Source organism: Tupaia chinensis, unplaced genomic scaffold (genome assembly GCF_000334495.1).
Source record: "Tupaia chinensis unplaced genomic scaffold, TupChi_1.0 Scaffold000044_1, whole genome shotgun sequence".
NCBI classification, from domain to species: domain Eukaryota; kingdom Metazoa; phylum Chordata; class Mammalia; order Scandentia; family Tupaiidae; genus Tupaia; species Tupaia belangeri.
This window is the reverse complement of record NW_006159500.1, coordinates 2,630,580-2,642,611: the sequence shown is the minus strand read 5'-3', so window position 1 is coordinate 2,642,611 and position 12,032 is coordinate 2,630,580. Positions and strand designations below refer to the sequence as shown.

The window sequence follows — 12,032 nt, the reverse complement described above, 5'->3', positions numbered from 1 at the left end:
TATGTGAAGTATCAAGCATAGGTTCACTCCATGAAGAAACAGAAGTGAGGGGAGACTTCACGGAGAAGCAAAAGACAAAAATCAGGATTTGAAAGGTGATTAGAGCATGGAGAAAAATGAAAGAAGAGCAAAAAGAAACAAGATTTCTTATTAGAACAAATTGGAATTCTGAGCATGAGCACAAGGGCTTAAAGCAGCTTGGTATGTTGTCTGAATTTCAGATGGCTCTGCAATGCGATCGTATAACGTTCTGGAGGCGTTGGGAGCAAGTGGAAACCAGTGGTAGGGTTATGATGTGTCAGACTCCATTCACATACATCAGCCAAATCATTCTTGTATTATGATGGATTCTTAGGCCATAAAAAATTAGAAGATGGCCAACCAGCCTCACTGGTCTTAAACAAAATATACAATCTTCGTTAGATTATGCAGCAAAATACTTTTCCAGACTTAACATTTCTGTGATAGTCTTTTTGTGCTACTATTACAAAATCTCACGGACTAGGTAATTTATAAACAACAGAAATATCTTATGGTTTTGGAGGAAAGTCCAAGATCAAGGCATTGTCTAGTGGGGTCTGGTCTTTCTGCGTCCAAGATGGCACCATGTTGCTGCACCCACCCAGAGGGAAGGAACTCTGTGTCCTCACCTGGAAAAAGAGAAGGAAACACAAAAAAGGGAAGACTCTCTGTCCTGTCCTTTTATAAGGGCATCTAATCCCATTCACGAAAGCGGACCCCTCATGACTCATACCTCCTAAAGGCCACACCTCTTAATATTGTTGCATTGGAAATTACACTTTGACATGAATTTAGAGGAGACAAAAACATTCAAATCTAGTATTTTCGTGTGATTTTTATTGATATTTGGTCCTCCTAAAGGCCACTCCTCTTAATACTGTTGCGTTGGAAATTACACTTCAACATGAATTTAGAGGAGACAAAAACATTCAAATCTAGTATTTTCGTGTCATTTTTATTGATATTTGGTCGTATTTGCTGCCTTTTATCTGAGGCTCTTAAATTTTCAACCTCTTCGAATTATTAGGCATTTATTTTCATGATGTTTTATGATCTCAATCACAAAAGCCTGGTTTCAATTTAAATGGCATATCAATTTGGTGAAAACCTGGCTTTTCACCATAAATGAGTTGTATTAATCAACATCAGTAGCCCTCCACAATCCCATGTCACCCTACAAGTGCTTAACCAGGCATTCACATCAAACCCTGACTACTCTGCCATTAACCTCCTTTACTTAGGAATGCTGGTTTTAGTTATTGTTGTGTACTAAATTTTTAATGATGAAATATGTATTTAAATATACAGACAGTTACAAAGAATCTTTTTTTTTTTTTTTTTTTTTTTTTGTGGGGGGGTTTTTTTTTTAGTGGGCGTGAAAGACAGAGAGAAACAGAGAGACAGAAAGCGAGAAATCACTCCCCAGTGGGGATGGTCACGCTGCAATCCCTTCTCCATTCTCCTCTCGGGATCTTGGGCAAGCACACACACGTGTCCAGCATGAATTTAAGCCACCGGGTCTGGGACTCGAACAGTAGTCGACTACATGGGAGTCCAGCGACATAGCCATTATGCTAACTGCTGGTCCTGTACAAAGAAACTTGTAACAGAAACTGGTTTACTTACCACAAGCCAAATCAAATATTAATATTTTGCTCTATTTGTGCAGTTCTATTTTACAAACTGAAACATTGCAGATAATAGTTGAAACACTCTGGACTGTTCCTTCCAATCTCCTTCCCTTTCTCTCTGGAGGTAACACTGTCCTAACTTAGTGTCAATCATTGCTGTGAATGCTTTTATACTTTTACTCCAAATATATGAATCCATAACAACATAAATTTTTCTTTCTTTTATGCCAATGGGTACATGTGCACATGGACACACGTGAAAGAAAAAGAACCCCCCCAACAGGAACCGGTCATGCTGAAATCCTTTTTTTTCCAATTCTCCATCCCATCAGAGTCCTGGACATGTACATGCAAATTTGCCGTTTTGTATGTTATCAGGGCCAGGACTCAAATCCTGGTTGGCCATGTAAAATCCAGCTTCCTCTGTATGGTACTCAACTGCTGTGTTATGGGCCCACAACATATACTATTGCTTTATGAGTTTTTAAACTTTGTTTAAATAATTTTATCTTGTATCATCTGTGCCTTACAGTTTTATTGAAAATTAAGCTTTTAAAGTTTATTGATGATGCTACATAATGATTTCTTTGATCTACTACATAGTGTTCAACTTATGAGTATATTAAATGTAGTTTTGATTACATACAGCAGATATTTGGGTGTTTTCCTATTTCTCACTATCCTAAAGCTGCAGTGAGCACTTTGTATACATTGCCATATATACAAACATACTAGATTTTTATTCCTTAATAATTTGTTACTCATATAAATAGTATTCACTATGTAACAGAGGGAAAAATTAAATTCTAATAGTCTAACACATGATAATATAATCAACTATTACAGTGCTGTTTTTAACTTGTAAGGTCACCAAGGACTTCTGTCCAGGAGACACATAAGCGTCATCTCTAAACCATAGAATAATTTAATCAAATGTAAATAAAGGTAAATACAGAACTGAAAAAGATGCCTTCAAGAAACTTGGGGTCAGGCCAGCAGGAGGCATGGTGGTTAGGACACTGGATACCCATATAGCCATAGAGGAATAAATGTTTAAAAACAAACAAACTGGGGTCAAAAAAAAGAAAGAGAGAGAGAGAAAGAGCGAGAAAGAGAAAGAAAAATAAAAAGATGGGGTTGGACCCAGCTGTAGTGGACAGGTTAGCTCAGTGCTCTGTGATCCTGGCAGCCATATGGAAAATTAGAGTTTGGTTCCCAGCTCCCCCTGTACACACCAGGTACATACATGCAAGCCCATGATTCTGGCTGGCTGGGAAGGGAGTAGGAGGACCATGTGTGAGACCCTGTTGAGAGTTCTTGTCTTTCTCTTTCACTCTCTCTGTTTCTTTCTCATGAGAAAAAGAAAGAAAGAAGGAAGGAAGGAAAGAGAAAAAAGCTAATTTAAAAGCTAATCTTATCTTTTTTCCTGTTTCTTTACACATAACTGGTTAGAGCCTACCTGTGTCATAATTCCCCTTACACACACCTATAGGCAACAACTGCAATATGTAGCCACTGTCAAAAGTATATTTAGCTTTTTGTCAAAAGTATACACATTACCTACTAATTGCTCTGGGGAAAAAAATAAGTCAAGCTTGTGTTTTTTATTTATTTTTATTTTATTTCATTAATAAATAAAATAGTACCTCCTGTATAAGAATATGTTAGATTCTCTGGGGTAGTCAGAGAAGTCCTCAAAAAAACTTGAGTACTGCAAAGAAGAGACACTTAGGAGTTATCAGTATGACTTTGACATCTAAAATGGAGTTTTCATGTTCTCTCTCAGTGACATTCGGGAAATGCTTGTCTCCTGCTATTGATGAATAATCTCAGAGTACTATGGATCATGCTGAAGAAAATGAAATCCTTGCAGCAACGCAGAGGTACTGTGTGGAAAGGCCTATCTTCAGTAATCCAGTCCTCCAGGAAAGACTGCACAAGAAGGACAAGGTTTCGGAATCCATTGGGGATAAGCTGAAACAGGCGTTCACGTATGTTCTGTTTTAACCCATTTTTTTGATTGTATCATGCAGTTATGAAAGAAACAAGGTTAAATGTGCACAGAAAATCTGTTTGATGATGGGGTAAAAATGAATGTACTGAGCACTCATTTTACAGAGCTGTCCACTGTGACTCAGTCACTAGTAGGTCTTTGAACGAAGGCTTCATCATGAATTTCCCCATGATTATTGAATTCCTACTATGCCTATGTCTGTGTAAAAACTTACATAAAACCCTCTTTCTGGTGTATGCGCCCAAAATTCCAAAAGTAGAATGGAGAAGGGATTGCAGCATGACCAACCCCTGTGGAGCGTGCTTTCTCACTTTCTCCCTCTGTCTCTCCAGCAAGCACACACATCTTATAGCAAAAATCTCTGAAACAAAACAAAACTCTAATTCCGCACTCACCTTCGAAACATCCACCTCATCCTTTTGTCTCCCAGGAATGTTCCTGCTGCTTTTTTTTTTTTTTTTTTTTTTTTCATTCCTGTCTCCTTTCCCATTTAGCAATATCCCAAATCGCTGATTGTGATTTGTTTTCTTCTTGCTCCTGGATATACAGAAGGGAAAATGCCTTGTAATGAACTCCAGAGAGATGTTCCTCATTTATAACTTTATCTCTGTCTGTCTTTGTCCTCCCAGATGTACTCCTAAAAAAATAAGGAACATCATTTATATGTTCCTACCCATAACCAAGTGGCTGCCAGCATATAAATTCAAGGAGTATGTGCTGGGTGACTTGGTCTCAGGCATCAGCACCGGAGTGCTTCAGCTTCCCCAAGGTCAGTAGAAGGTTTTCTTGCTTTTTTTCTTCCCTTGCTACCATCTCCTTAGATGATTGCTTGACCTGCCCCTGTTTCTGTTTATTCCATTCTGATTGTATATGCCTAGTTTTTAATCATATCATTCTAACAGCCTTTACCTGTCTAAAAGAATTCTTCAGAAACATTTAACCCTTAAAAAAATCCCCAGGGATATTAATAGTAGAAAATGAAGATTCAATTTTGCAGATCAGAATACTAATTGAGCATTATCTATTGAATACCTCTTGCCAAGACAATCAGTTACTTAGTTAACATTTTGTTTTGGTTGTTAAGGTTCTTGGCTTCTAAGTTCATACTCTAGTTACAAGGGAACATTATACACTGAATTCCTATGCAGCTCTTCGATTTTATATGTTACATATGAACTTTAAAAATACTAATATTTGTTCATTTATTCTTCTGAACAATACGTGTTTATTTAGTACCTGCCTGTCCTCCCTGTCCTCTTGGAGCTAATTAAAAGTCCAATCAGGAAATGAGACATGAAACAAATAAAAACACACATTTTTCATTATAAAAGATGATAAATTCTATGAAAGAAAAGGCAGGATACTATGAGATAATATCAGGGGACCTGTTTTAAATAGAAAAGTCATTTAAAAAAAACTCTTTGAGGAAATAAGATTTGAGCTGAGTCTAGAGGCAGATAAAAATGAGAAGAAATGTCTTTCATGCAGAAGAAACAGTATGTATGAAGACACTGAATGGGAAGAGTTGGGTGTGGTCTGAAGACTTACCCCAAAAGTGGGGTGCTAGGACAGTAGGTGTAGTAGCCGTCCAGGCAGGCACAGTTCTACAGAGCCCGTAGGCCACTCAGGAGTTTTACTCTCAATGATGACAAGCTGTCAGCCTAATTTTCATTTGGGTTTTCTTTGTAAGAGAGTACCGAGACTCCTCTGTGGGAAATGGATGTGGTTGATGGGGGGTATCAGAATGAATGGGCAAAGACCAGTCAGAGGTGACAATGGTTCATTGCGGACAAAAGTGCCAATGGTGTGAAAAGCTTTAGATCAGCTGACCAAAACTCTGTTCCTTCCAGTCAGCTTCTCAAAAATTAACTTGTAAAAATTAAAAATCACTTCCCCTAGTGATCTGTTAGCTGAGTTTTTAATTTTCCAAATGATTGATCTATTAAATCTTTTAAAATCTTAAAACAGGTTTAGAACAGTTTCCCACAACTGTTTTGGCACCATCACCCTAAGAATAGAAAAAGGATCTTATTCAAAGGCAGAAAAATGGGCAGGGTGAGGACCGGACGGGGTGCAGTATCTAACAGGGGAATGGAAGCTGAACTGACTTTCAGTCATGTTGGACTGACAACGTTGCAGGAATTGTCTGTGGTGAACCATGTAAACGCATCCTCCCAAGAAACCCTCAGGATTTTGCCTAGTTAGGTTTTCACAGTTATTTCACAAATTTGTTTTCTACTAACTGACCTTTTTCCACCTTGAACGAGGGTAGTGGAAAGAATTGGAAAGGTACATGATATATTTTATAGGTAAAATTACCAAGACTCTCTTGGGTTAACCAAAGGGCAGTGAGGAAAGACATGTCAAGAATAACTTTGAGGTTGCAGGACTGATGAGCTGGATGTGGAGGTAGTGAGGAACAGCTGTGGGGTCAAGAAAGACTTGCAGGTATCTGTGTCAAACCCCTGAGGGATGGATTTCAGACATAATAGAGGTTGCAGGAATGGAATCAAAGGATAAGTCTGAACGTGTTAATTCTGAGGTGCTTTCGAGATAGACAAATAGATAGTTCATATTTATATTTAATATATGGTAGACTCAAAGAGGGTGTGAACTAGAGATATCAGTTTGGGAATCCTTGACAGATACATAGTATTTATTATAAACCATGGCAGTAGACAAGGCCACTGAGGAAGAGAATGTGGAGTGAGAAGAGAAGGAGGCCAAGATCAAGCTTTGTCCAACATTATAAGCCAAGTAGAGAATGAGAAATCAGCAGAAGAGACTGAAAAGAAGGAGTATGTGGAAAGGGTGAGGGACTACCAGGAGCTTGTGGTATTGCAGAAAGGAGGAAATTATTTCAAAGTTAGAAATCATCCAATAAATCACTCAGAGGCATAGTCCATCTCACAATCAAATTTGTATCAGAAGGTGATCTAGTTGTCCCAGAAATTTAGTCAAGCCCCTAAAACTGAGAACAGGTGGCAAGCTGGTTGGGGCACTGAACTCCCACACGACCGACTGTGGTTAGAGACCCGGACCTGGTGGCTTACTTTCTCACTTTCTCTCTCTGAATCTCTGTTGCCCTCTCGCTCTCTCTGGTGCCCTATAGAAAATTTATAATAATAATGAATGGGGACCACCAGATTGCATAATGGTTACATCACTGGACTCACAGGTAGTCAACCACAGTTCGAACCTTGGACCTGGCGGCTTAAAACTCCATGAATGCCCAAAATCCTGAGAGGAGACTGGAGGAGAAGGGATGGCAGCGTGGCCATCCCCCTAGGGGATGATTTCTCTCTTTCTGTCTCTCTGTCTCTCTCTGTGTCTCCGGCAAGTGTACACACCCTACAGCAAAAATATATCTAAAAATAAATTGATAAATAATAATCATTAATAAAATTAATAAATAATTATTTTTAAGATTGATTAATTAAATATACTTGTTCATCAGAGGTAAAGAACCAAAAGAAAATACATAAAACCCCTCTGTTTCCTAATGATCATTTCTGTTTGGTTTTTTTCATCCCACAGGTTTAGCCTTTGCAATGTTGGCAGCTGTGCCCCCGATATTTGGCCTGTACTCTTCGTTTTATCCTGTTATCATGTATTGTTTTTTTGGAACATCCAGACATATATCCATAGGTAAAAGAGTATACTTGATATCCTAATACTTTCCTTTTGGATTGCCAAGTTTTGCAATGTACCGAAAGTAATAGCGTGATTGTTTTAAAAGTATCTGCTTAATGACAACTGCATACATGGTAGGTTTTTTTGTTTTGAGCTTTTGGGTGTTTTTTTATTTTGTTTTAGTTTTTCAGTAGTATGTAGTCTCTCACCGGGGAGAGAGAGAGAGAGAGAGAGAGAGAAGGATTGATCAATCAATCTATCAATCACTCAATCACCCCTCAGTGGGGATGGCCATGCTACAATTATTTCTCCTCCATACTGCTCTCAGGATTTGGGGCACACACGCACACATGCCTGGTATGTTCCTCAGGCTATCAGGTCTGGGACTCAGACCACTCAGTCAATAATGTGGAATCTAGCTGCCTTAAACAACCATATTGCTGGCTGGCTCCACAATAGATGTTTGTTTGTTTGTTTAGAGACTTTTGCTCTAGGGTGTATGTGCTCACCAGAGAAACAAAGAGATGACAGAGAGACAGAAAGCAAGAAATCACTCCCCAGGGAGGATAGCCACTCCGCAATCCCTTCTCCTCTATTCTCCTCTCAGGATTTTGGGCACACATGCACAAGCGCCCAGTGTGAGTTTTAAGCCACCGAGTCCAGAACTCCAACCGTGATTGACCATGTGGGAGTTCAGCACCTTAAACACTATGCCACCTGCTGGCCCTACAATAGATTTTTAAAAAATACACTTCTACCGAGATTTCTATCATTGATAGCTTTCTTATAATCTTGGAATAATACTAACAAATGGCAGTCTTCTTGTATAAAAGAGCAAATGATGAAATCTGTGAAATTAGACAAATATTTTATTTCATAACGTAATTTGCTTCCATCTGGTTTTTCTTCTTATTTATGTTAATTGTGGTACTTCAAGTTCCTTTTCTTTATGCATGTATTTTGTTTTCATCATATTTTAAGCACTGAATTAAACATATTTTCTCTTTAGTAGATCAGGTGCATATAGATTTCATAGTAGTGTTGGTGCTACCACAAACAAACACACAGTGTTTCAGATATCAATTGCTGGGTAGCAAATACCCCCAAAACTTAGCAGTTTAAAACGAGTAATTTTACTATCTTTTAGTTTTTACAGATCAGGATTTGGGAAAGACTCAACTGAGCAATTATTCCTTCTGTCCTCCCGCTCTCTCTCCTCCCTTCTCTCCCTTCCTCTTTCCATGTAGTACCAGAAATTTTCCATGAGGCCTAGTTGGAGCTTTCTCACAGTGTCTCAGGCTCCAGCACAAGCATGATAGCTCTCAGGTGGCCTCTGCATCACCTGTTATTACATGGTCCCAGAAGTCAGGCAGGGTTACTTCCACTTCATTTTTTGGTTACTCCCAAGTCATAAGCCCACGCAAGTGAAAAGTGAGAGGAAGAAGACTCCACCTCTTGGGCCAGCTCCATTTCCTGGTGGTCAAGGCAGCCAGATCCCCCAGGGTAGACATGGTTTGAGTCTTGGACCCAGCAGCTTGAGAAACATGCCTGGCACATGTTTGTATGTACCTGCAATCTCAAAAAGAGGGAGAGATGGGACCAGCAGTTAGCATAATGGTTATGTCACTGGACTCCCACGTAGTCAACCGTGGTTCAAGTCCCAGACCCGGTGACTAAAACTCATGCCGGGCGCTTGTGCATGCATGCCCAAGATCCCGAGAGAATGGAGGAGAAGGGATTGCAGCATGGCCATCCCCCGGCAGGGGGAGGGGGGACGATTTTTCGCTTTCTGTCTCTCTGTCTCTCTGGTGAGCGCATGCGCCCTATAGCAAAAAAAAAAAAAAAAGGAGGGAGAGATGAAGGAGAAGGGATTGCAGCATGACCATTCCCCATCAAGGATGCTTTCTCCCCTCCTTCTTTTGGTCTTTCTCTCATGAGCACATATGTGCCTTGTAGCAAAAACTAGGACCAGCAGTTGGCATAGTGGCTATGTCGCTGGACTCCCATGTAGTTGATCACGGTTTGAGTCTCAGACCTGGTGGCTTAATAAAAAAAGAAAAGAAAAGACACCCATCCCTTGACCAGGAAATGTCAATGAGAGTATGTGGGATGGAAGACACTGTTGTCCTTTTGGAAAAATGCAGTGTGTACACACACAGGCTACTCACACACTGGGGCAGAAAGCTACAGGACGGCAGTGCAGGCTGCACCCATGTCTCTTGGCGTGCTGGAAACAAGCACACCAGGTAGGCTGAAGATAGTTTCCCTCAACCTCCACACAGGGCTCACTAGAGCTTTGTTATTTCAGGTCCTTTTGCCGTGATTAGCCTGATGATTGGCGGTGTGGCTGTTCGTTTAGTACCAGATGATATAGTCATTCCAGGAGGAGTAAATGCAACCAATGGGACGGAAGCCAGGGATGCCTTGAGAGTGAAAGTCGCTATGTCTGTTACTTTACTTTCAGGAATCATTCAGGTAAGACTCAGACATAGGGAAATGGGCTCTCATTTTTCAGCTCACAAACACTTAGATGAAAAGTGTGGAGTACTTTTGGCTGGGCTTACTACTTGGTGGACTAAGTCAGCCAGCAAAACTCCTAAATTCACGGTTCAGAGCATTCGGAAGCCCCAGTGTAACTGCGTGCTCATTTACAACTATGAGTGAATGGCATGCTTTGATTAAGTACTGCAGAGTTCTCAAAGGCCCATCTTGAAACAGCAGCATTGATTAGTACTGGGAAAAAGACATCCCTTATCTGCTTAGAAAGAACAGCCAGTGATCATACACCGTGGTCTACGTGCTGAAGACTGTCCCAATCCAAGGGCCAGGGAAGTCATGACTGGCCAATAGTCTGTGTGGGCTCCGAGCCACTCTAGACCTTCTATTGTCTCCTGTGTTTTGTTAGCTTCTTCTTTTGTTACCCAGTAATTTGTTAGCTTCTTAACTACTGTAGGTACAAGTCTGTAGCTTAAGAAAGTAGTCCAGAAAGAAACTTGGACATGTTTTCTGTTGATCGTAACTTCCTGACCTATCACGTGACTTAATTTGTTTCTTTGTCATTAAAAAAAATAGTTTTGCCTAGGTGTCTTAGGTTCGGATTTGTGGCCATATATCTCACAGAGCCTCTGGTCCGTGGGTTTACCACTGCAGCAGCTGTGCATGTCTTCACCTCCATGTTAAAATACCTGTTTGGAGTTAAAACAAAGCGGTACAGTGGGATCTTTTCAGTGGTGTATGTAAGTACCCAACTGCCTGACCTACTTGGACATGTTTTCTGTTGATCGTAACTTCCTGACCTATCACGTGACTTAATTTGTTTCTTTGTCATTAAAAAAAATAGTTTTGCCTAGGTGTCTGTAGGTTCGGATTTGTGGCCATATATCTCACAGAGCCTCTGGTCCGTGGGTTTACCACTGCAGCAGCTGTGCATGTCTTCACCTCCATGTTAAAATACCTGTTTGGAGTTAAAACAAAGCGGTACAGTGGGATCTTTTCAGTGGTGTATGTAAGTACCCAACTGCCTGACCTACTGGTACTTATTTTTTCTTCTCTTCTGTATCACTTTTACTTTCAAGGATCATTTTTCTTTTTCCTAAGAATTTCCATAAAATGGAAAAGATGTATTTATTCTAGACTTTCTGAGAAGAGTGCTACAAAAAGGATGCAGCCTTAAAATCCCATTTTATTAATATGTGATACTGCCCATCTCACAAGGAAGTTTTTGTTGGTTCTTCACTTGGTGACTGCACCATCACTCTAATTAGGTAAAGAGATAGATTTTTCTTAAGTCCAAATTCTGTTCTTTTTGGAAACTAACAAATAATTTAAATGTATAATGGGAGAACATATCTCTCAAAAACTGCTAACTCAAGCATGCAAAAAATAATAATAAGGCTATAGAACTACCACAGTTAACCAGTTTAACTTAGTAAAATGTATATAGACCCTGTTCTCAACTCACAGAACATATAAATTATGTACAAGCACACAGAGAACAATGGTAGTAACTGATCATCTTGAAAGTGGTCATATGAACTAATTGCAAATCCTTTTCTAGCTTCTTTTTTTTTTTTTTTTTTTTTTGGAGAGATATTTTTATAGGATGTATGCACTCACTAAACAGACAGGAAGCAAGAAATACTCCCCAAGGGGGATGGACATGCCACAATCCCCTCTCCTCCATTCTCCTCTTGGGATTTTGGGCATGTACGCATATGTGCCTGGCATGAATTTTAAGCTGACAAGTCTGGGACTTAAACCGTGGTCAACTACATGGCAGTACAGCAATATAACCACTAATTGGTCCCACTAATTGCAAATTCTAGAAAAAATTTTTTGGCGGGCCGGCAGGTGGCATGGTGGTTAAAGGCACTAGACTCACATGGCTGACTGTGGTTCGAATTCCAGACCTAGTGGCTTGCTTTCTCACTTTCTCTTCTTTCTCCCTCTCAGTCTCTCTCTGATGCACCTAGCCTGTAGCAAAAATTAAAATAATAATAATGAATAAAATTTTTTAATCTTTTTGAAAAAAATTTTTTCATACAGTACAATATAAGCAGAAAGAAATAACTAAAAATACCTTTCAAACCCCATAATTTTGGAACCAAAAATATATATTTTTAAATAACCCATGGAAAAAGAAGAAATTAGGAAATGATTAGAGCCAAGTGACATGGAAGGACTGCATATTAAAACTGAGATGGGCAAGGGCAATGGGGTGCCACTGCACAATG

General features: G+C 39.7%; 1 protein-coding gene across 1 annotated transcript in view; it reads left to right on the top strand.

Moving 5' to 3' along the window:
* The first annotated feature begins 3,450 nt into the window (after nucleotides 1–3,450).
* The window catches only part of SLC26A5 (solute carrier family 26 member 5), a 34,176-nt gene continuing 25,594 nt past the window's right edge, over nucleotides 3,451–12,032 (top strand). Inside the window, exons 1-5 of the mRNA XM_027773396.1 lie at nucleotides 3,451–3,643; nucleotides 4,296–4,435; nucleotides 7,204–7,314; nucleotides 9,608–9,774; nucleotides 10,640–10,804. Coding sequence (XP_027629197.1) covers nucleotides 3,492–3,643; nucleotides 4,296–4,435; nucleotides 7,204–7,314; nucleotides 9,608–9,774; nucleotides 10,640–10,804 — 735 coding nt within the window. The 5' untranslated portion in view covers nucleotides 3,451–3,491. The remainder of the gene's footprint in view (nucleotides 3,644–4,295; nucleotides 4,436–7,203; nucleotides 7,315–9,607; nucleotides 9,775–10,639; nucleotides 10,805–12,032) is intronic.